The 25648-nt window shown below is 34.0% G+C and overlaps 1 protein-coding gene across 1 annotated transcript in view; it reads right to left on the reverse strand.

Annotated features, from left to right (window-relative positions):
* Nucleotides 1–525: 525 nt before the first annotated feature.
* Nucleotides 526–25648, reverse strand: part of LOC132728918 (uncharacterized) — a gene marked incomplete at its 3' end in the record, with an annotated part of 43886 nt that continues 18763 nt past the window's right edge. Inside the window, exon 3 of the mRNA XM_060714638.1 lies at nucleotides 526–675. Within this exon, the coding sequence (XP_060570621.1) occupies nucleotides 526–675 (150 nt within the window). The remainder of the gene's footprint in view (nucleotides 676–25648) is intronic.

The following is a 25648-nucleotide window of genomic DNA, read 5'->3' on the forward strand; positions in this document are numbered from 1 at the left end:
CTGAGAATGACTTCAAATGAACCCCTGTGTGACAACCAGCTACCAAGTTGACATTTCATAAATGCTCGAATTATCAACCCTTAACCTATAATACAACCAGTGCAGACCAAGATCATGCAACACACATGTGCCATCTTAATAATTATGGTCTTCACAGTTCACTTTAAGCCAGTATGTATTTAGGAATTTTCTCCAAAATGATAATGGTTTTGTCCAGATTGAAGGACTGACATGTCCAATTGTGATGTATAGATAGGAAAATGGTTATAAGCTCCCTCCTGTAGAAAAGTAAGACAAATCTGACATGTTTCCAACCCCAAAATTGGCAAAAGAGGATTAATTCAGTTAGTTATCTTAACACCCCTGTATAAGAGGACACCCTGTTTAAGAGACCATCGTGTATAAGAGGCCACCCTTTGACACAGACTACTCTGTTAGACAGGGAACATATCAGGAAAAATGATGGGAGAGGCATATAAATATTACATAAAAATTACATAAAGGGGTGTAATATCAGTATATTACATAAAATCACAACTTACGTCGGCCATAGACGAGCCTGGAGTAACATAGTCCCCGCTACTGTCCGACTCAGTCAGGGACTTGGGATACTGTTTCTGTGTACCATCGGTAGTTAAGATCCTATGTGGTATACTCATTCTGTTACCCTCCAACCTGTAAATATACAAAAAACATACAAAAAATATTAATCTTTAAAACTGTTCACTTTTAAGAGGAGAAAATTTGTAAGTGGCCAGATAACTCAGACGGTAGAGCAACTTAAAGATATTCTGAGGGTCTCAGGTTCAAGTTCTAGTCAAGGTATTTACAAGGGTCTCGGGCTCAAATCCTAGTTGAGGTATTCCGAGGGTCTCAGGTTCAAGTCCTAATCAAGGTATTCCGAGGGTCTCAGGTTCAAGTCCTAGTCAAGGTATTTACGAGGGTCTCCGGCTCAAATCCTAGTCGAGGTATTCTGAGGGTCTCAAGTTCAAGTCCTATTCAAGGTATTTACGAGGGTCTCAGGCTCAAATCCTAATTGAGGTATTCTGAGGGTCTCAGGTTCAAGTCCTAGTCGAGGTATTCTGAGGGTCTCAGGTTCAAGTCCTAGTCGAGGTATTCTGAGGGTCTCAAGTTCAAGTCCTTGTCAAGGTATTCTGAGGGTCTCAGGTTCAAGTCCTAGTCGAGGTATTCTGAGGGTCTCAGGTTCAAGTCCTAGTCGAGGTATTCTGAGGGTCTCAGGTTCAAGTCCTAGTCGAGGTATTCTGAGGGTCTCAGGTTCAAGTCCTAGTCGAGGTATTCTGAGGGTCTCAGGTTCAAGTCCTAGTCGAGGTATTCTGAGGGTCTCAGGTTCAAGTCCTAGTCGAGGTATTCTGAGGGTCTCAGGTTCAAGTCCTAGTCAAGGTATTCTGAGGGTCTCAGGTTCAAGTCCTAGTCAAGGTATTCTGGGGTCTCAAGTTTTCATGTCCTAGTCAAGGTATTCTGGGGGTCTCAAGTTCATGTCCTAGTCGAGGTATTCTGGGGGTCTCAAGTTTTCATGTCCTAGTCGAGGTATTCTGGGGGTCTCAAGTTCATGTCCTAGTCGAGGTATTCTGGGGGTCTCAAGTTCATGTCCTAGTCGAGGTATTCTGGGGGGTCTCAAAGTTCATGTCCTAGTCGAGGTATTCTGGGGGTCTCAAGTTCATGTCCTAGTCGAGGTATTCTGGGGGTCTCAAGTTCATGTCCTAGTCGAGGTATTCTGGGGGTCTCAAGTTCATGTCCTAGTCGAGGTATTCTGGGGGTCTCAAGTTCATGTCCTAGTCGAGGTATTCTGGGGGTCTCAAGTTCATGTCCTAGTCGAGGTATTCTGGGGGTCTCAAGTTCATGTCCTAGTCAAGGTATTCTGGGGGTCTCAAGTTCATGTCCTAGTCAAGGTATTCTGGGGGTCTCAAGTTCATGTCCTAGTCAAGGTATTCTGGGGGTCTCAAGTTCAAGTCCTAGTCGAGGTATTCTGGGGGTCTCAAGTTCATGTCCTAGTCAAGGTATTCTGGGGGTCTCAAGTTCATGTCCTAGTCAAGGTATTCTGGGGGTCTCAAGTTCATGTCCTAGTCAAGGTATTCTGGGGGTCTCAAGTTCATGTCCTAGTCGAGGTATTCTGGGGGTCTCAAGTTCAAGTCCTAGTCGAGGTATTCTGGGGGTCTCAAGTTCATGTCCTAGTCGAGGTATTCTGGGGGTCTCAAGTTCATGTCCTAGTCAAGGTATTCTGGGGGTCTCAAGTTCATGTCCTAGTCGAGGTATTCTGGGGGTCTCAAGTTCATGTCCTAGTCAAGGTATTCTGGGGGTCTCAAGTTCATGTCCTAGTCAAGGTATTCTGGGGGTCTCAAGTTCATGTCCTAGTCAAGGTATTCTGGGGGTCTCAAGTTCATGTCCTAGTCGAGGTATTCTGGGGGTCTCAAGTTCATGTCCTAGTCAAGGTATTCTGGGGTCTCAAGTTCATGTCCTAGTCAAGGTATTTACGAGGGTCTCAGACTCAAATCCTAGTTGAGGTATTCTGAGGGTCTTAAGTTCATGTCCTAGTCAAGGTATTCTGGGGGTCTCAAGTTCATGTCCTAGTCAAGGTATTCTGGGGGTCTCAAGTTCATGTCCTAGTCAAGGTATTCTGGGGGTCTCAAGTTCATGTCCTAGTCAAGGTATTCTGGGGTCTCAAGTTCATGTCCTAGTCGAGGTATTCTGGGGGTCTCAAGTTCAAGTCCTAGTCGAGGTATTCTGGGGGTCTCAAGTTCATGTCCTAGTCGAGGTATTCTGGGGGTCTCAAGTTCATGTCCTAGTCAAGGTATTCTGGGGGTCTCAAGTTCATGTCCTAGTCGAGGTATTCTGGGGGTCTCAAGTTCATGTCCTAGTCAAGGTATTCTGGGGGTCTCAAGTTCATGTCCTAGTCAAGGTATTCTGGGGGTCTCAAGTTCATGTCCTAGTCAAGGTATTCTGGGGGTCTCAAGTTCATGTCCTAGTCGAGGTATTCTGGGGGTCTCAAGTTCATGTCCTAGTCAAGGTATTCTGGGGGTCTCAAGTTCATGTCCTAGTCAAGGTATTCTGGGGTCTCAAGTTCATGTCCTAGTCAAAGTTCAGTCCTATCGAGGTATTCTGGGGGTCTCAAGTTCATGTCCTAGTCAAGGTATTCTGGGGGTCTCAAGTTCATGTCCTAGTCAAGGTATTCTGGGGGTCTCAAGTTCATGTCCTAGTCAAGGTATATTCTGGGGGTCTCAAGTTCATGTCCTAGTCAAGGTATTCTGGGGGTCTCAAGTTCATGTCCTAGTCGAGGTATTTGGGGTCTCTATGTCTAAGGTATTCTGGGGGTCTCAAGTTCAAGTCCTAGTCGAGGTATTCTGGGGGTCTCAAGTTCATGTCCTAGTCAAGGTATTCTGGGGGTCTCAAGTTCATGTCCTAGTCAAGGTATTCTGGGGGTCTCAAGTTCATGTCCTAGTCAAGGTATTCTGGGGGTCTCAAGTTCATGTCCAAGTCAAGGTATTCTGGGGGTCTCAAGTTCATGTCCTAGTCGAGGTATTCTGGGGGTCTCAAGTTCATGTCCTAGTCAAGTTATTCTGGGGGTCTCAAGTTCAAGTCCTAGTCGAGGTATTCTGGGGGTCTCAAGTTCATGTCCTAGTCAAGGTATTCTGGGGTCTCAAGTTCATGTCCTAGTCAAGGTATTCTGGGGGTCTCAAGTTCATGTCCTAGTCAAGGTATTTACGAGGGTCTCAGACTCAAATCCTAGTTGAGGTATTCTGAGGGTCTTAAGTTCAAGTCCTAGTCGAGGTATTCTGAGGGTCTTAAGTTCAAGTCCTAGTCGAGGTAATTCTGAGGGTCTCAAGTTCAAGTCCTAGTCGAGGTAATTCTGAGGGTCTCAAGTTCAAGTCCTAGTCGAGGTATTCTGAGGGTCTCAGGTTCAAGTTCTAGTCAAGCTATTATGAGGGTCTCTGGTTCAAATCCTAGTCGAGGTATTCTGAGGGTCTCAGGTTCAATCCTAGTCAGACTGCACATTTTTCTCACCCTGTGACATTACTATAACACTAGCACTGAATTGAATCACCATGACAACCACTGAACTGATTAAAATTTGAGCCTGTGTCACATTTCTTTGAAACTGACAAACAATTTTTTTTCGAATCTGACAAATCATTGTGTGTCAGTTATGCCTAAATATTAAAGAACACACTAAATATCCAATTCTCCCATACCTCTTCTTTGGTACAACACCATCAAAGTGCTGTTTATAAACAATCATACCTTAAACAAAATGTCATAAAAAACAGTGAAATATCAATAAAACTTTTAGACAAAAATGTCAGCAAATACTTCTGACAAAATATCAGCAAAAAATCTTTGATGAAATGTCAACAAAAAGTTTTGACAAAATGTCAGTAAAACCTGACATTTGATAAAAGAGAACAAAATTGTTAAAAGTACAGCATACTAAAATAAAATAGTGCACGTACCCTAGCCTTTAAAGGAGAACAAATATTTCAATATTACAAGTATCATAAATACATACAAGGCGGAACCAGCCGTGTGTATATTTGGAAGATATCCAAATAATTCCTGAAACTGATGTATATCCATTTTCATTCATATATATATATCCGATATCTACTGTCAATTATTATTTATATATATATATATAATATCAAATATATACACATATATATATAAATATGTTATTTAAGCTCCATGCCAAACATTAAAACCGTCAAAAAACAAAAATAAAGTTTTTTTTTAGTCACAGATCCATTATCAGTTTATTATCACGCAAGTTAAGTATACATATTTTCGGCTTTACGATATAAAACACATAGAAATATTCTCCATTTCTTAAGTCGCGATCCAGTGTAAAATACAACTTGTGTAAAATAAATATACACTCCACTGATGTGTAAACACAATCTATTTTTCAATGTCACTCGTACACGTTCTTTATATTCAAACAGTACACACAATTTTTTTTTCAAACGCTTTAAAAATAGAACCAAATTTTTCTTTGGGAATTTGTCCAAAACTTGTGTAAGTTAAATTTCAAAATTTTAAATATGTTGTAAAGTGCAGTCGTATTCTTATCGCTTATAAGTCATAACTGTACTGACATATAATACGTCTTTTCCAATAGAATTAAATCAACAATACTGGCTGTGCCTTTTATCATAATATCTTCACGGATCAATAACCTAATAATATCATCCACTTAAACAGCAAATACGCTTCTTTAATTCACAATGTCTCCCCCCCCCCCCCCCCCTTATCTACGAATGGCTTCTCTCAAGCCAGGTTGTTTCGTCTTTTTTCCCCCCCATTGTTTTTTTTTAATAACCAGTTTGAAACCACTCTCTTGTTTATTATAGAGATTATGCCAGTCAGTGTTTAAAGAAAGAATTAATAACTCTGTAAAAAACTGGCTTCGAATCATTCAGGGAAATTAATATTATTCCCCTTTTGTATTATTTAGAGTTTATAACCACTTCTATATAAATATTCAATTTCAAAACATCACTCTGATTAATCTCAGTTTTATCAGTTTTAGATAGTTTTTTGACAAAAATGTTCATAAATAACAATATTAACATTTTAATTCAATTCATTCCATTTAAATTTTTTTTTTTAATACCTTGTATTATCAGAAACTTCAAAATTGTCAGAAAATAGCCAAACATTTGTGGTTAAATATCTTAAGTACATCAATCTTTAGTCTGTGACACCACCTATCAAGTATGTATTAAAAGATATGTCAACAATCAGCCTATGTTTTATATCTATCTTTCTCTCAGGTAAAAATATATAACCTAAGCCACGGTAATACTTTTGATTGTTTGTTTCTCCATCTATCTAAGTCCACTGGCCATCCATTTGGAAGTCTCAGACTTGACATTGAAAATCACATTATATATAGGTAAAAGATGAAAAGCATTATATTTTGGAAGTCACAAGGCAAATTCAAGGAGTTACAAATGACTCCCGAATGTCAATTAAATGAAACCCTGCTATTTTTTATATGTACAGTATATTTTTACACCTTTTACCGTCTTAAATTGTTTGTTACAGATAAAGGGCTATAACTCTAACAAAGGCCTGTCAGATCATAGTTTATTTGTCAAAGCTTTAACAGCTAAAATATCAATAAATTTTAAAAAGTTACACCCCCCCCACCCTCCTGCTATGCAAACATTTTATTGTTGCCTAATTGACACATTTAAATAACTATGCCATAGTGAAATAAAATTTTGAAACTGCATTAATTTTTGCATTAGAATGAAAGTGTAGAGTCTGCACATACCGTATGTTGACAAAACTATGTTTATCATAAAATCTGTAATTTTCATGTTGTACATTTTAATCAGTATATTGCCAGGTCATTCACGCCAGTTTGTTTTCATTTTATATGCAACTGGTGATATCATTTGAATTATTAACAAGAGCGATCAGTAATCACATGTGTCGCCTCATAATGGCCAATTTCATGTTGGGACAAATTTTGTGACAGACGGACAGACAGACGGACAGTGCACAACTAGACTTGGTACTGATCAATCATGTAAAGTTTCGATAAAATTGCACCAGTAGCTTATGAGGAGTAGTCCGGACAAGCTTTTGCGTATCTGGCAACACACAGAAAATAACACCTTTTTATCAAAGGGCCATAACTCAGCCAAAAATCATTCAACGGAAAACCCGTGCAATATGCGCAAGGACTTAAGCTACAGATCAATCCTGTAAAGTTTTCATTGAAATTGCATAAGTGGTATAAGAGAACTAGTCCGGACAAACTTTAAAAAATAAAAATATTAAAGGGCCATAACTCTGACAAAAATCATTGAACCGGAAAATGCTGACAATATGCACAACTAGACTTGTACTGATCATTTCCTGTAAAGTTTGGATGAAATTGCACCAGTAGTTTATGAGGAGTAGTCCGACAAGCTATTGTGTATCTGGCAACACACAAAAAAAAACACCTTTTTATCAAAGGGCCATAACTCGGCCAAAAATCATTCAACCGGAAAACCCTTGCAATATGCGCAAGGACTTGAGCTACAGATCAATCCTGTAAAGTTTCATTGAAATTGCATTAGTGGTATAAGAGAAGTAGTCCGGACAAACTTTAAAATTAAAAATTATTAAAGGGCCATAACTCTGACAAAAATCATTGAACCGGAAAATGCTGACAATATGCACAACTAGACTTGATACTGATCATTCCTGTAAAGTTTGGATGAAATTGCACCAGTAGTTTATGAGGGGTAGTCCGGACAAGTTTTGTGACGGACGGACGGACGGACAGACAGACGGACAGACAGACGACGGAGAAGTGATCCCTATATGTCGCCACTACTCCGTAGAGGCGACACAAAAACTGACTCAAATGGGGGCTCAAACACTCAAAAGAATCTCCTACTGCCTGTGGCCATTGACCAAGGAAATTTTACATCGCAAATTTTCAATTTCACAGCGTAAACAAACAATAAATTTCTAACAGCTGGCCCTTTAAATCACATAAACAGAGATAAAAATGATGTCAATCGCCACTCCTTGAGTGTCACCTAGCCCAAGAAAAAAATAATATTATCAAACCCGAAAACCAGGTCAAATATATCCCCACTGAGCTTCAATTTAACCAAGATGAATCGGAAAGTCAACAAAATAATACCTTTATTATCTACATAGTAAGTACAGTTGACAGTTAAACGGGCTTGTGTACAGATGATGTATTTCAGGGAATGGCAAATATGTTAAATATTTGATTAAATTAACCCATTTATGTAGATAAAAAACATCAAAGGTTTTCACAGCAAAACCGTTTTACTTCATTTGTTATGTCACATAGGTCATGTACTAAGGCACCAATTTGCTTACTAATACATTTCTTTGGGTTGAATATTACATATTGTGGCTGATTTTATTTGAAAGATGTATAGGTAACTGAAATATATACTTTTTAACACCTTGATAATTTTGAATTGATCCTTCTGAAATTTATCTAAAAGGAGCTATCAATATGTGGAAATGAATGAATGAATGAATAGATGGATGGATGGATGAATGAATGAATGAATGAATGAATGAATGAATGAATTGATAAATAAATAAATAAATAAATGATGAAGGGGAGGGAGCAAACAAAATGGGAAGTTGGTTGTTTTGTATGAATGGGTAAATAAATGAATGAATATGACAATGAATGAATGAAAATAACTTCATTTCCTTCATTTAATTTTTTCATTCTGCATCTTGGACATTACAAATTAAACAATACAATATATGGTAAACATGCGAATAAATCCTAGTATTTTTGTTGTTGTTTAAATATAAATGAAATTTTTATCTATAATTATGTAAACAATAATTACTTTAATAATAACACTTACAATAACCCAGCAACCATTGTGTAGTTATAATGAATCCGCAAGTTCTCCTCAAACTACACCATTTATAATTTAATGTCACTGTTTCTTTATTTATTTCATATTGTAAATCTTTTTATTTTTTTAATTCATATATATATATATATATATATATAATTTTCTGTTCTGTTCTGTTCTATGCCTCTATAATTCCTTCAGAAGCCATTATATGTGTCAATTTAAAACAAAGGAGGTTTTATAGATAATATATTAACACAGCCCCAGGCTTGTTAATCATACAATATAAATATCACCAAAATCTCATCTTTGTTAAATATCTTAATCTCTACTAATCCATTGATAAAAATCCATCGGAAGCCATCTTTTCTTATTAAGACGAAAAAATCACAACATCCCAGGTACAACAACTTTTCTCCCTCTTGTACTATAATGATCAAATATCAATCTTGTTTATTGAAATATCAAAAAAACTGCTTTGGAAGTCCTCTTTTGCAATCTTGGCATATTCAATACTGAAGATGAAAAAATACTCAAAACATCCTAAGTCCAATCTTGTACTGTACAGTAACAGATCCTATGTTGATGTAGATGGGTCAGTATAAAGGAATGACAATTATTTCACACAAACACATCAATAAACCTGTCAAACTGACCAAACGGAGGTAGAAAAACTGGAGATGTCACCTGGCCATAGTTAACTGACCAATGACTGACCAGCTGTCATATAAGATAAGGCTGCCCGTTTATTTATCTACTGTAAATAATCAAGACTGATGTAAATGGACCTCTACCAATATTTATAGTTACACCATTTCTGCACCCACTGTACAGAGGTTAATTTAACTAAAAACTGGTATCTGTGTGCCCACGATTTGCCTTAATGACCAAGTACCACTAAATAACAATTTGACCACGCTTAATGGGACAAATTTCCCCCATCTACTGTACCCTTTAATTCTCTGTCATAAAGTAAATTTTCTATTAATGCCATCTAACAAAGCTACATAAAACAAAATAGCAAATTAGATTAATAGCTTGTGAAACATCATAAGATAATAACAATTTTACATTTTATTCAATATTTGAAATTATTCCAACCATAATATACAAGTCTTAAAGTTTCTATTTTTGTTAAAAATATACGAGAAGAAAATTTAAAATTAGTTAACCAATAGCATACGTGTTTTAAACCGGATTACCAACCATCGGACATGGACCGATCAAATTCAATCAATCGACCAATCAAATCAACTGATTATTCAATCATGTAAAATACCCCTTAAATATACAAAGGTGAAATTAAGTGCCACCATTATAAATATGATACCAACGAAATGAGGGAACTAAAATGACCAAAATGAAATAAGGGAACTAAAATGACTGAAAAACACAATCTGACAATAACAATCTAACAAATCAAAATATGACAAAACATAATTTGATAATCTGACAAATCATAAACAAACTGACAAATCATGATCAGACAAATCAAAATCTGACACGTCAAAATCTGACAAACAAACTCTGACAAAAGATAATCTGACAAATCATAATCTGACAAAACATAATCTGACTTCATTTTTATGTTGACATCTCATGAGCTTGGAACAGACTGTCAGATTCAAATCAAGTCATTCAAAAGTCTTATTACAGAAAATTCAAATTCAGAGGTGTACAAGGTAAACACTACAAAAACAAGTTAGGACTGTAAAACAATGCAAAAACAATTAACACAGTTCAGTAATCAGATACAGGAAGGAAGAAGGAGATAAACAAATAACCTATATACAATATACCAGATATATCATGCTATATCAGTATCCAATTAGCTATATATACCATGCAATACTGATTATTATTGCATCATATGCCCTGAGGCTGGCCAATGGTTAACTGTCCATCAAATACTGTACAGTAATATAAACATATACTTACTGATGAGAATTGAAATTCTGAATGGGTACATTTATCATATACTGAGATTATATGATAATATATTAACTAATATTATTACATGGCCTGCAGATATGGGCCATTGTATGTAATTAATTTGTATGCACTTAAGTTATTCAACTATTCACTTATTGTAATATTATACACTTATTGTCATACTTAATGTATTATAATTTATATTGATGCAGTATTATATACATGTATAACAGCAACACTGCACCAGATTGTCTGGACAGCTGGTCTACTGCTTAAAGTTGATTGGCTCGTAAACTGTTTCCATTTTAAGTGATACTATCCAAAAGTATTTCAAAATAAAATAAATTTATGTCCACAGATCAAAAGCTATTACAGGAAGTGTCTTGTATATATAAAAAGATCTTCATTTATTACAACTACATGCTATGGGGCCCGTAATCTCGTGCAGTGCCTGAAAAGGTAGATATGGGCCATCAAATACCCTAAGAACAAACAAACACGTGCTATGGGTTCTGTACAGTATACTCTTAGTGCCTGAAAGGACAGAATGATGGGCTTGATATAAATCTAGAATGGACAATCATGTGCTACGAAGTCAGTACTTTTAGTGCCCCAAAGGGCAGATGGACCCTCTATACAATCAGATGCTATAGGGTCTGTACTCTTAGTACTAGTGCCTGAAAGGGCAGATGGAGCTGAGAGCACAGAACTTCATGATAAAGTTCAGCTGTCAACAATGTTGTGAGTGATCAGAGTCCTGGGTTTTCATTTCTCTTTCAAAGTCAAAGAAAACAACCAATTTTGCCAAGGTTCAAGGGTAATAGTTTGATATACAGGCTTGAAAATATAACCAATTTTAACAGCATTCCAACTGATGATATAGATCACTAACTTGTTAATAATGAAAACACTGAGAGTATGTCTGTAAGAATGTGTGTGTTACTGTAAAAATGATTATCTTCATCAGTGACCAACTTAAGGAATTATGCAGGCCTGTGTCAACGGGTGGAACACGCACACCCGCATTTTTGTAGACTTTTAAGCTCTCAACTCCTTAATATAATGGTCATTCAAGCCAGTACATATGTACTAATTCAACATTTTACATATACACCATTTACAGATTAGCATTTAAAATCTGTATTATAAAGAGATGTCCAGAATGTAGGTCTAAAATTCTCTAACTCCCACCGAAATACATGTACTATATAAGCGTTCTTATTTCCTTCAAATGTATGCAAAATTGCAATGTGACATTGTTATATCCCAGGTAACACAATCTATTTTCAAATTCTACTTTATGAGCCTAAAAAAATGTCATTAATTTTTTAACATTCGCAAATAAGCAGCCCCCCCAACACCGGGGATGGGAAATGCCCTTTTAAAACATTGATGTAATTAAAACCGACTTATTACGTTAACTGACCAAATATAACACAGGAAAAATTATGTATTTTATTTTTAAAGGTAGTTATATTTCAAAGTGGGGAAAGTGTGGGGGGTGGCTGACATTTAAAAAATTGGGAAATTTAGGTAGGGAGGTTGGGGGGGTTAAAAATTTTTCCCTTTTTACCTTTCCCTCCTGCTGTATCCTGATGATGTGAAGTCAGCCAGGCCATCAAACCCCTCCCCCCCCCTCCCAGTTCCTGTGTTGTGTTGTATATCTCAAGTGTATTTTATTGTATATTTGGCTTTTAGTTGACACGTTTATTGATAATTGGAGAATAAATGATTTATAATTATATATGTGTGAAATTATAATCAAGATTAACAATATGTTACGTAATAAGTTAATAATTATGTTTATTTTATTTTAATTATATTCGGCTTTTAGCTAACCTGTTTATTCATGATGTCAGAGAAAAAAAAATATGTATCAATTGATTTTAAAATGAGGAAATTAACATATATGTATATATGTTATGTAATATATGTACAAAATTATTCTAAAAGATGTGTACAACATCAAGTATAACATTATAATCATGACTGTTATGAAACATGTGTATTGTATTTGACAATCAATTTGGCTTAAAACTAACTTGTTTATTGACATAAGAGAAAAACATGTATCAAATAATGAGCTTTAAGTAAAAAAATATTGACGTCTGAGATATTTATGTTCTGGGGAAGAATCTAGTTTTTACGTCAAAACCAAAAGGTCAGACCTTTCTGTGGTGAAACGTTGATTTAGGTCTAAATGAAAAAATGCAGCAAATTAAAACTAAAAATTTATTCAACAACATAATTATAAGGTACTTATTATGTCGTAAGTAGAGGCAAGATATTGCCCGGTACGCGAAAATAGCACAATATCTCATCGCGCAGTACAATTATTTGGACTAATAATGAGCTTAAATTAAATTAACATAATTTATTATGTAACATAACACATTGTATTTGTCAAACATTGGTCAGATGTGTCTAATATCATTACTGATAATGGCAGTTTTATTACACTGGTCAGTTGTATCTATTTTATTATCCCAATAAATTGTATACAATAATAATTAAATAACATAATTATTTACCTGACATACAGTTGTTCTGAATTAACTAGGCATTTATAAGAGTTGTCCATTTAAGCTACTCTTGTCTAAAAATCATTAACATATTAAATTTTGTTAACAGTTATAAAATTTGCATAGAATCAAAAATTGCAGTTTCCATGAGATAACTACATTGTGACCCAACAGTTGTCAATTTTTTCACTAGACACAGATATAAACATCCCTATTTTAAAATATTATATCATAAAATTATATTATATAATTATAAATTATAAATTTACTTACGAACCATGTGAATTATGTAATGAAATCCATTTTTCCATCTGACCTTACGAAAAAAATTTAATGTTTAATAATAAAGATAACGTGTAACATCACCGCCTTTCTCCAATTATATACAAACAATAACCAGCAGATGACACTTAGATTAAAAAGGTCACTGATTAAACAAAGCGTGGGCCATTTTATCTCAAAATTTAACTTTAATATAACATATTTAGAGATTATTTTTTTAAATGCAATGCAGATATTATCAAGGAAAATTTTCTTTATTGTGATAGGAATTATCATTTTCAGATAAAACCTTTACTGTAGATCTATGGTACTTTTAACAGATTGCTAACAATTTCTCCATTTTTCCTTTGCCCCTCAGTGACCCACCTTATCAATAAAGGCCCAAAATAATCTTCTATTTCAGGACAATTTTTGCCTTTCACCTTTTTCAAAACCTTTTCTTTTAAACTATATATTTAATTCAAGTTACCTTAGTGCAGTCACAGGTTAACTTCTATTTAATAATATGTGTTTTTAACCCGTTACAGCACTTATGTGAAATGTGACAATATATCAGACAAAAATAATTTCTTGATATTCACCAGTACTAAAGATCTAAAAATAGCATACAACAGATATCAGACACTGCAATCCACTGGGAGACATTGTTACTAAAAGCAAAGATAGTTATGGTTATTAGGATCAAAGACAAAGTAATCTTTCTCAAGTGTGAAAAGTATTGATCATGGTTGTATAATGATTACCATTGTTATTTTATAAAGCCAATTCTAAGCCTGTTTGAACCACATAGGACTAGTCATATTGCCAAAAAATTTAGTCTCTTGAAAGCCAGGCCAGCCTGCACATTATGTGCTGACCTGACCTCACCTGACCTGTGACTCTATAAGGTTATTTCGTACCTCAATTTTGATATTTCCATATGAAGTTTTCTTTTAACTTTGAATGGACTGATCAAAATTAAAGCAAGCCAAATCAAGCAAGGCAAATCAAGCAAGGCAAGTCAAGCAAGGCAAATCAAGCAAGGCAAATCAAGCAGGTATTTGGGTAAAATGCTGTATTAACTCAGATATAAGACTGACCATTTATAAGTCTGACCATTTATAAGACTGACCATTTATTAGACTGACCATTTATAAGACGGACCATTCATAAGACGGACCATTTATAAGACACGGTTTAAGAAAACTCAGGCAGCCATTGAATCTTTTACAATTTTTATACTTTCTCTGTTTAAAACCTCCCAAAACAGTGTAAGTGTCTAAAACAGTCTAAACAATAACTGAAATATTTAATGTGCTACACAATATTCCAACTAATTTTCTGCCAAGAAAATTTAATATTAGCAAACAAAAGTATTATAATCTTTGAGACCACGTTGTCCATGCCAATTGCAGATGGAAATTTTAGTTTTAATCTTTAGTTTAAAGATTCTGTAACACAATTTTTTTATGGTTTTATGTCCTAAATATGATGCTCAAATTAAGATTATTTATAAAGATATTACTGAATTTAACATTTCATGTAAATTAAGGAAGGTAATAAAAAGTTTATTTTCTATAAAGTCTAAGTCAAATTTTTCAATAAGAAATGAATGCATATATTTTAATGATTACATATAATATGTACATATATTTGCAGTACATATTTTACATATTCTTTGATGTTTGAAAATCGTTTTATAAGCATAATTATATACACAAACATAATTTCACTTAAGTGTGGTATACAACCTCAATAACAACATACAGGATTTTTAAGTTAAGCGTATCATATTTTGGTTTTGATCAGTGTTATAAAGAAGATTGCATGATGACAATGTTATATACATTGTTGCTTTTTACATTGTATACAGTGTGAAAATATTGATCAGTGTTAGCTAGAAGATTGATGACAAAGTTAATACAGTGTGAAAATATTGATCAGTGTTATCTAGAAGATTGATGACAAAGTTAATACAGTGTGAAAATATTGATCAGAGTTATCTAGAAGCTCATTGACACACCTATAGTAGAGAGATACAGTCAAGTTAATTGATTCAACCAATTAATATATAATTGAAGTAGGCTTTAATACAATATTAAAACACATGTACTTCAAAACACTAGACATTGTTAACCCTGCCATATTGGTGCAAGTTTAGTATTATACATATCTATCTAAAATTTTACCCTGACCTGACCCTAAATATGTTCACTGGACAAAACCTTTTTTTTTCAGGGAATCTAAGTCTAAAATATGTACTGACTGAAAAGGGAATAGTGTAGCCTATGATCAGACAACACGGTTTATCTTGCATATTGGACTGGCGTTTCCGTTAAGTTTTACCCATGACAAAAATTTCATCTGGCATGTGGGGTACCCTTTACAATGACACACTTAAGATGACATAATTTTACCGTTATGAATGAAGTTGTAATTTCATACACTATTGTGAGAAAATAGTTATGGGTATAATGGCCTAAATTTCCATGAAAAATTGTTTTAATACAGTAAAGAATTTAAAATATAATGAAATATGGTAGAATATGCAAGATAAATATCTGAAACAATTGTTTGCGGTCCGGATCGGAATATCCCTCCCTAGGAAAACAGCCCATGGGCAGTAACTTGGCAAGCCTCGTTTCCGCCCAATTGGCAGTTCCCCTCGTGACGGATATTCTGAACTGAATCGCAACATATGACAGATACTTTTAATCTTGGTCTGCACAGGTCACATGGGTAGATTCAGACACTACCAGCACGCTAAACGTTAACACTATCATAAAAGTTGGAAATATTGTTTATAGATAATATTACCATTGTGTTACTTTCAGCAACTGGACGCCACAGCGTTCAAACACGTCGGTCATTTCTTCTTCCGGCAGTGTATATATATATCAATAATAGTTTATTCTTCTGTCATGAACTGTTAGCTAGAACATTACAATTATATCCTTCTGGTATCATGTCACATTACGGCAATCATGTCTCGTGTCATACAACTGCAGTCATGTCACAAAGTTAGCTATCATGTCACATAGCTGCTGTTATGTTGCTAAATTGTAATATCTCAAAATGTTACACCTTATATCAATAAGTCAAGTAATTGGAAAGTTTAATATTGGTAAATTCCAAGATCATGAAATAAATAGCACAATTATGTCTCCTAAACAAATCGCACAATAATGTCACCAAAATTCCAAGATTGTCTCACAAATCAAATCAAATAATTACACTTTTTAAATGTAAAACAAAATAATTTAATAATTTTAAATTTCGAAATGTTAAGAGGAATTTATTACATGTCCTTTCATACAGTTTTGGCACCATTATCTATTTCACCACCTATGTCATGTCACAAAAGTGTGACATCATCATAAAATTGCACTATTAAGGATGTCGATCATTATAATAATCCAAAGTCTGCATCCTTATGATTTATACACAGTGTGTTGAAATGCAGTCCAAAAACCACCACAACACTTAAATATACTTTAATAATGACCATCCACTTGAAGTATTTCACTACTGAGTCATAACGTCATATGAAACCCTTGTTGTTGTTGTTTTTTTGCTAGTTATTCTTTATTGTAATAAGAACACATTAAATCTTCCTATTAATTAAACTTCTGAATTATCCATAATCCATACAAGTTCAAACAAAAACTTTAAAATTAAAAAAAAAAACACAAAAAAAAACAACAACCTATACTAAAGAAAGAAATCAAGTTTTTTTACACAATGAAAATGTCCAAATTGTATCCAAATATAGCTATGTTCTCATTGAGTGATTTTTGTTGTTGTCCTGTAGGTTAGATTCATATTTCAAAGCCACAAGGAAGGATAAAAACTGGCCACAAGGAAGGATAAAAACTGATAATTTCGCCAATTTCTACCTGATTTTTATCCATGTTATTTCACACGATATTTCTTCCTGTTGCAATACAATAAAGGATAAAAATGTCATACACAATTGAAAAATTTCAACATTACAACTTCCTATTATTTAAATCCATTATCTTTCTTCCATCAGATAAAAATATTATCGGCAAATGATACTCAGAATTACAATTATTACAGTATTTCATCCCTGTATGGTTTTTACTTTATTGATCCTGGAATAAAAACTTTTTATTGAATATCTCGAATTACTTTAAAAAAAAAAAAAATTTGTTTCACTATAATCCCCCATCTCTCGATCATATTTGTACACATATATAACTGAACTTTCCTCGTCTCTGATATTATATACGCTACATCAAATCATCGCAACATCATTAACAATATATAAACGATCTATTTTTAGGCAAAAACATAAGTACACAAAGTACATCTCGGCACTTTACGCTATTTTTTAAGTGCCTGTATTTCCGAAAGCAATTCACAGCAATTAGGATTTGTGAGGCGACTCCAGTGTTTATAGTCGTTTGAACTTGACGTCTCTTGCATGAGGACAGTTAGAAACATCGCCACGTACAAATCAGGAAGTTGCAAAAGGTCACTACTTCCTGCTTATTTTTGTTTATACGCCCATTTAACACTTTAGTCGCACTTTAACATTTTGTACGTTGGACTAATGTCCTAATTTGAATCTGAAACAATTCGTTCAATTTAAATTAAACGGAATTCTGGACATTGAAATACCAAAATTGAGCTACGTACCAACAGAAAAGAGCCTTATGGTGCGACTGCACTGGCATGAGGGCGAAAGCTAGGGGCTATACTGCTGACAAGGCCACGATAATACGACTTAACTTTTAGTAACTGGTTATAGTAATAGCAGCCAAATTATATGCTGCAATTACTTGTCAATTATGCTACATTAGCGTAGTACTGCTAAATTCAAAATTGACCAGAAAATTACTGGAATAAAGGTTTTCCCAAACATGGGATAATTTGTGTATTTTAAACAACCCTTTAAATGCCTTATTTATTTATAACAGCTACCATTAAATATTTACCCACTCCACATTTTTTTAAACATCAAAATAAGATCATATAAGTTAACTATAGCTAAATCTACCATATTTTATAATAATATTTTAACTGACATTTTATATTAATTTTGTTCATGTAATAAAGCACTTCCATACACAAAATACATCTTGTTCTTTTAAATATTTTCACTAATTTGAGAGATAGCAAATTGCCTCAGGGGCATTTAAAAAAGAAGTTTTTTTTACCATGCCTTGTATGTCTGGACAATAATTTTGTTCTTATTAATTAGTCACTCTACAAAATAAAAACAAGTAAACAATACTACATATGACCCAAATAGCACATGATCGGGTTCACTTTTATTCTCATCGCCCCTGACAGATCCACCCACCCAAAGAATATTTACATATAACATCACTACAAAAGAGATGCCCCTCCATCAACTGTACAAACATCTACAAAACGTATTATATATTACACAATACCAATAATACATCCTTTGGTTAAAATCCAAATATCAACGCACTTTGATATAACATAAAATTATCATCCAAATAAGTTTATATAACCACCTTCGGAACAACTAACAATAATTCCAAATACGAAAGATATTAATAATCATCAAGAAAAAAATCTTACGAGAATGGCCAATTCCAGCATTTAAACATATACTCATTGAGCTTGAACTACGAACAGAAAACATGAACGCTGCAAGAGCCGTCGTGTTTGTTTCGAAAAACGAATAGTGGGGACAGATTTTGTCGGATGATCAAAAGGGGGGGCGTTATTGATAAGAGAGTTTGTGTGTGATATGTTTTCTAACGACGTGATTGAATCAGCATGGAGGTAAATCATATATTCGTATTGTGTCTGTACGAGCTATTGATTGATCGGGGAAATCAGCGTTATTTAAAGTCTCCTTCTTTAATTTAGATGTTGTAAATGCCAATAAATTAATTTTTTTCTAACAAACAAGATATTTTATTGGAAACTAAAATCAAAATGGAAGCTGAAAATTCGAAGATGGAAAAATACAGAAATGTGATTGGAAAAATACAGATAGGCGAAGGCCGAGCTTTGTGTCTGCGACATTGATTTTTCAGAAATCAGTGTTTTCATAATGGTGACTACATTTCTGTCAGACGTTATTATTGTCAATAGTTGTAATTTTCGTGAATAACTTTAAATGGTGAATAAATCTCTAATAGGTTATATAAAACTTGAAATAATTATTAGTATCTTTTACATGAAACTTAGTTACACAAATGCTGTTTTTAGTAACTTTCATGCAACCCCTAAAATAATGTTTTTTGAGTAATTGATCACTTAATGACTTAATATGTATATAATTTTGAAATTTATTTTTTGTTTTGTTCAGATTTTATAATTAAATGGCATTTAACTATATCGTTATGGGTCAAGGGGAGATATTTTTTTAATCTACAAGCTGAAATTAAATACAACCAATTTTAACAGCATTTAAAATCGCCACTATATGTTCATAATGATACCGGGGCTGTAAATTGTGTACATAATAATGATTTACGTATTTAATTCAATCAGATGATCAGCAAAACTTAACCTATAAAATGATAACTATCCCAGCTTTCCCTGCATTCTGATGAAAACTAAATGTACACTACTAAAATGTTTTTTCAATTATATTTGTTGGTCACTGACCCTAAGTGACCACTTAACAAGAATTTACACTTTAGCGAGAAAATGAGAAAATGTACAATAACATGTTTGTCCAGTTTATCTGAATCAAGACAACCTGATATATTCCCGCTCTTAATATATTACATGCACTAGATGTCCATTCTTTCATTAGTTTGTATATCGTATATATGTATATAGTATAGTAAATAATGGATGTGTCAAGGCCTGATCTTGTTCTACAGACCGTAACGTGTGATTCGCGTGTGTTGATTTGGTTGTGTTGATTCAGTTGTGTTGATTCAGACGGTAAATGGTGATTTGACATCAGATTATAACCTGATAGGTTACATTTATAGTTACAGAGTCGATCTATAATTGAATAATAATTATGTTCTCTGAATTATTGTCCTCGGACACAATGACATGTTTTCATTCATTGTTAAGCTATAGAAAATAAGCATGCAGCCAAATCAATATGATAGTCGGTCCAGACAAAATAATATATTAATATCATGCTAATATTATTGAAAATCTTTTGAACTTTCTAATCAACTTAGCCCTTACAACACAGGAAGAGAAAGTGATCTGCCTTGACCCTGCCATTAGTTATACAGCCAGGCTATCCATGGCTTTGATAATGCCATAAATAACTTCCACTCATGTTTTTTTAGAGCAATAACACAGGTGTACCGCACATTTGCCATGCCAATAATGGTCAAATTATCATAAAATAATCACCCCTTGAGCATCTAGAATAAAAAACTATCCAGCGCCCGTTTACTATATAAAATATATACATATATGACGGAGACTCAAACTCAAGACCCTTGGAATATTATACCAAACCGCAGCTCTATCGACCAACCTATCCAGCCGCTTACACACTTATAATCTCCCGTAAACAGTGAACAGTTCTGAACCGTGACATTTCAATTACTCTCAAGGACAACCAAAAATATTGTCTACAAAAAGGAACAACACCCTTTTCGTAGTGGTTGAACTGAATTAGAAAAACTTATTTATTTGATTTTCCCATAAAATGTGTATATCTAACAGATCTCATAAAGTATTCTGTAGCAGCCTATATTGCTAATATTACATCTTATAGCAGACACATCACACACACAGAATTCAATCAAATGTTATTTATGGGAACACACAATGTTTAAATTATAAGAAAACATCTGTAGAATTAAATTACACACCATTTTGACATGTTTACTGCATGTTACATGCATGAAATAAAGTAGGCATTATTCAGGCCACTCTTAAAAAATTATCTGTTTTGCTATTGCCGGGCCCGACCCCAGCGAAAATGGCCCGACTCAAAAGTTTTTTCAGCTTGAAAAAAATCAGATTTTTTTTATTTCCGCCAAAATCAGCCAGGGCATTCCACTTAAAAAAATTCCCTCGAAAACAAAATAAAATCGGAGGAAAATCACACATTTAATATGTAAAGTAACAAGTGATCATTCATGAGGGCATTCTGGGTGCGTTACTATTTAAAGTTATGTTACATAAATAGCAACCAACCAGGGAAGGATATTTTCCTTACGTCACGCCCAGTACTGCATGCGCGCGGCAATTAAGTCGAAATTAACTAATAATAGAACGTATCAAATTAGGTGTGGAAACGGGGATTAAAAATAAAGTTTGTTCAGTTAATGAATATTTGTAAAGCATTTATATATGGTCACTAGTTTACCATGTTGGTAATTTTAATGTGCTTTTTTGGAGTACATGTTCGTTTGTTTATTGACTGCCGACACAGATTAAATACTTAGCCCATGCAATAAAACATTTCTCGGTAGCAGCGGGGATTCTGTCATAAAATTTTACCGAAAAAAATAATTTTTTTGGAAAGCTGTGGTCATTATCATATGCATTATTGTTTTGATAGCAGACACTAAGTATTGCAAAATATCTTCAAGATCATAAAAAATGTAAATAAAATATCACAATCAAAATCACAGATTTACATACGTACTAATTTTAAATCTCCATGTCAATATATGCCACTTTACGATTTAATAATATGTTTCAATTTTTTTTTTGGTGCTGTAGAATTGACACGATAATATCCAACATTTTTACTTTGAGCAATAATTAAACATGTGTAAAATCATTCCTTGACAAAAAGAAATGACAGTTTTTTTTTCTGATATATAAAAAAAAGAGGTGGAAGTCAATTGAGTTCGGCATTTTCTTTTGATGATTCGGCAACAACTACAGGTGGTGTAAACATCGAAAGATCCACAGATTGCTTCAGAAGTAGCCGCGACCACTTCATTTGTCAGAGGTTCATTTCGTGTGTAAATTTTGTATTCATATTTAACAATGGAAACATTATATTCCTTTTATTTATGGATGCTACTTTTGCGCGAGTGTTTTTTGTGTCTTTTTAGCGCTATGTATGGAATTTCAACAATCTGCGATAATTTTCGGTAACTAACAATGAAATATTTTAACGATCCGCCATTCAGAATTATAGGGGAGACAAATCTTGCGTTTATTATTTTTTACAGACGTGTAATAAATTGAGTTTTATGATCATGCATCCGTGAGAACGAAATGTCCTCGGGGATCCACTATAATTTTTCCAGTTCGTACGGGACTTTTACGCAGGATTAGTTTATCACATCGGTAATTTGAACCATGCTTGAATTTATGTCCTACATAGTCATTTTTTTTTTATTTCATGTTATGTTACTAGTGAACATGTTTTTTATTGTTTTTTGACTGTCTTTTACAATGTTAGTTTTTGCCGATGATGATGGTGTAGCCCAAATTTCCACAATCTGTTACAACGTACTAAGCGTATTAACTTACGTTCAGTAAAAATTATATATCAAAAAAAAAAAAAAAAAAGCCTACCTACCGACCCACTCCTTATAACTCTGGGTCGGCAATAGCAAACATATATATTATTAAGGATGGCCTCAAAAGTAGTTTTTAGATTACCAACAAAATGTCACCTATATTTAAATACCAACTCTATATAATATAATGCTGCCAGTTGGATGATGTAAATGATATGAGCCGCGTCACGACAAAACCAACATAATTGGTTTGCGACCAGCATGGATCCAGACCAGCCTGCGCATCCGCGTAGTCTGATCAGGATCCATGCTGTTCGCTATAAGTTTCTCTACTTGTAATAGGGTTGGTAAGCGAACAGCAGGATGCGCAGGCTGGTCTGGATCTATGCTGGTCGCAAACCCATTATGTTGGTTTTGTTGTGATGCAGCTCATATATAGATTGCTAGGTTTGATTAAGGTAAAAACATTAGGTCTTCATTTACCCTTACCACCTTTAATATCCCTTATTTACCCTTAATACCACCCTAAACAGACTTCAAATTTCTTTTTTTGCTTCTCTCGCTTAATTAATCATATCTATAAATATTAAGTATTAAATATTGGTAGGATAAAAAAAACAACAATAGAACTTGTAAAATAAATTTCTTGTTTTGCTGTCACCTGTCTGAAGATTGCCAAGATTTGGTGTTTGGCAAGTTTTCAACATATTGCATGGTGTTACAAAATAATAAAGTTATCATTAATTTACAAGCACTTCAGTTAATTAATAAAATCTAATATATTATATCATTGAGCAGCTTGCTAGATGATGAAAACCTGTCACATTATGACATATAGTTGCCAGTGCTTTCAACCTTTCACCTACTGTCAGGGTTTTCATTATTAAAGGGACTCCACTGAGGTTTAAAAGCCTAAAAACATAACATTTCGCGAATGATCTGAAATTTTGCACAAAGATTAATGGTCTAAACCTACATCAAAATAAATGGTACATTTATCTGGAAAAGAATATTTTCAGTCCCATCATGTCATAAAACGTCAGTGGAGTCCCTTTAACCAATTGGTGATCCAAACCATCGGTTAAAATGCTGTTAAAGCTGCACGCCTCCAGATGAGCCAAAATATTTTAAGAAAATAAATATTAAGAAAAAATGTTTTAAGAGAGGTAAAAACATTTAAGATCTAAGTTATATTTAAAATGTTACGTGCTGTTTAAGACTGATTTTTTCAGTATTTTATCACCATATTTCTACTATATGTGTTACTAATGCTGTTAGGGCTGTTTTAAGTGTTTTTGCATATGTTGACCACTGTTTGGTAATTTTCATGGATTTTTTTTTGTTAGTGCCAATTGCAACATATAAATTACTTTATTTGTTCTCCTCACAATATTTTACTTTAAATACATTTCCAAAATTTTCATTAAAAAGTCAGAATTCTCCGGTGTCTGGTCATGCTCATGTCAAAGTATGGGGAAAACCCCTGTAGTCAGACCAGCAAGCAAATCCCTCAAGCACACAGATAGATACATATGAGCCGCGCTATGACAAAACCAACATAATGCGTTTGCGACCAGCATGGATCCAGACCAGCCTGCGCATCCGCGCAGTCTGATCAGTATCCATGCTGTTCGCTATAGGTTTCTCTACTTGTTATAAAGTTGGTATGCGAACAGCATGGATCCTGATCAGACTCAGGGCGGATGTGCAGGCTGGTCTGGATCCATGCTGGTCGCAAACCTATTATGTTGATTTTGTCATGACATGGCTCATATTTAAATGATCAATATTATGTTAACATCAAAACAGCCTCCTGTATATTGGGATGGATGGGGATGGGGGAGGGGGTAAATAATCATAAATCTGTCGGCGAGATAATCTTGGATAATAATTATTTACCTGTAAATCACAAAGAATATTCCCTCATCTTTACTCATTATCCTCCTCTATTCAACTTTTTCTAATGTCAAAACTGTTATCTAAGTTTGTATTGCACTCAAAATCTTTACTGAATGGTAATTATACACTGAATACCTAAGATCTGCACTCAAATTTCTTGATAAAAGACATTGCACTAAAATTCCATATTAAATTTAAGACATGCACTCAAAATTCCTACTGTTTTATAATATAACATCTGCACTCAAATTTTGATATCGAGACTTGCACTCAAGTTCCTTCTTCAACTTAAGACGTTACAATCAAAAATACTTCTCAATGCACTCAAATTCCATTTTTTTTACAGAAAGTATGCACTCAAATTCCTTCTTTATACAGCACACAAATGAATAGACTAACAAATGAAGGAAGTTCACTCAATTTAAACTCACTTGCAAGTAAAAATGATTAACTCAAATACCTTATGTCTTATACTTGAATATCCACAAACACACACTTAATATGTTATTTCCAAAACATCTGTAACTGTCTTTCATTAATAGAGTGGTGCAAATTTTGGCAAACAAACATTAATATATATTTTCTAGCTTCAGGTCTTGCACCACTAAATTCAATCCTTCATCAAACATTGAGATAACCATCTCTTTTCTCCGTTAAACACACACAACAAAAAAATCACTTTGCAGTGCCTGAAGCCATACTCTAACATTATAAACAAAACACTGTTTTAACTAGTTAAACAGATTTTATCAAGGGGATTAAGCACGAGTTAGCTCTTCATCTTTTCTCAGCAATAATCAAAGCACTTAGGAAGGATTTATATATTCCAAAAAAACAAATAAGCTTTGATAAAACATGTTCTGAGGCAGGAAAACTGTCTTGGAAATTCCAGCTGATATACTCTGAGGTTAAAATAGCTTTCCTTATCTAACTTATGTTTTCATGATGAGGGTCGGTCCATAAATATCAACACAGGAAAATGTGTGAATAAAAAATTATTCTGAGAAAAACGTCATGTCAAAGGGGAGGTAATAGATTTGTCAAAGGGAGGTAACAGATTTGTCAAAGGGTGGTAATAGATTTGTCAAAGGGAGGTAATAGATTTGTCAAAGGGAGGTAAAAGATTTGTCAAAGGGAGGTAATAGATCGATGTTCTAAACAAAAGCACCCACATGTCGTACCATGGTTCATCTGCGTAACGTTTTAAGGCACACAAACCCTGTCATTGAAAAACTAGACCATG

The sequence above is a fragment of the Ruditapes philippinarum genome, unplaced genomic scaffold (genome assembly GCF_026571515.1).
Source record: "Ruditapes philippinarum isolate M1 unplaced genomic scaffold, ASM2657151v2 ctg2481_1_1_1_1, whole genome shotgun sequence".
NCBI classification, from domain to species: Eukaryota; Metazoa; Mollusca; class Bivalvia; order Venerida; family Veneridae; genus Ruditapes; species Ruditapes philippinarum.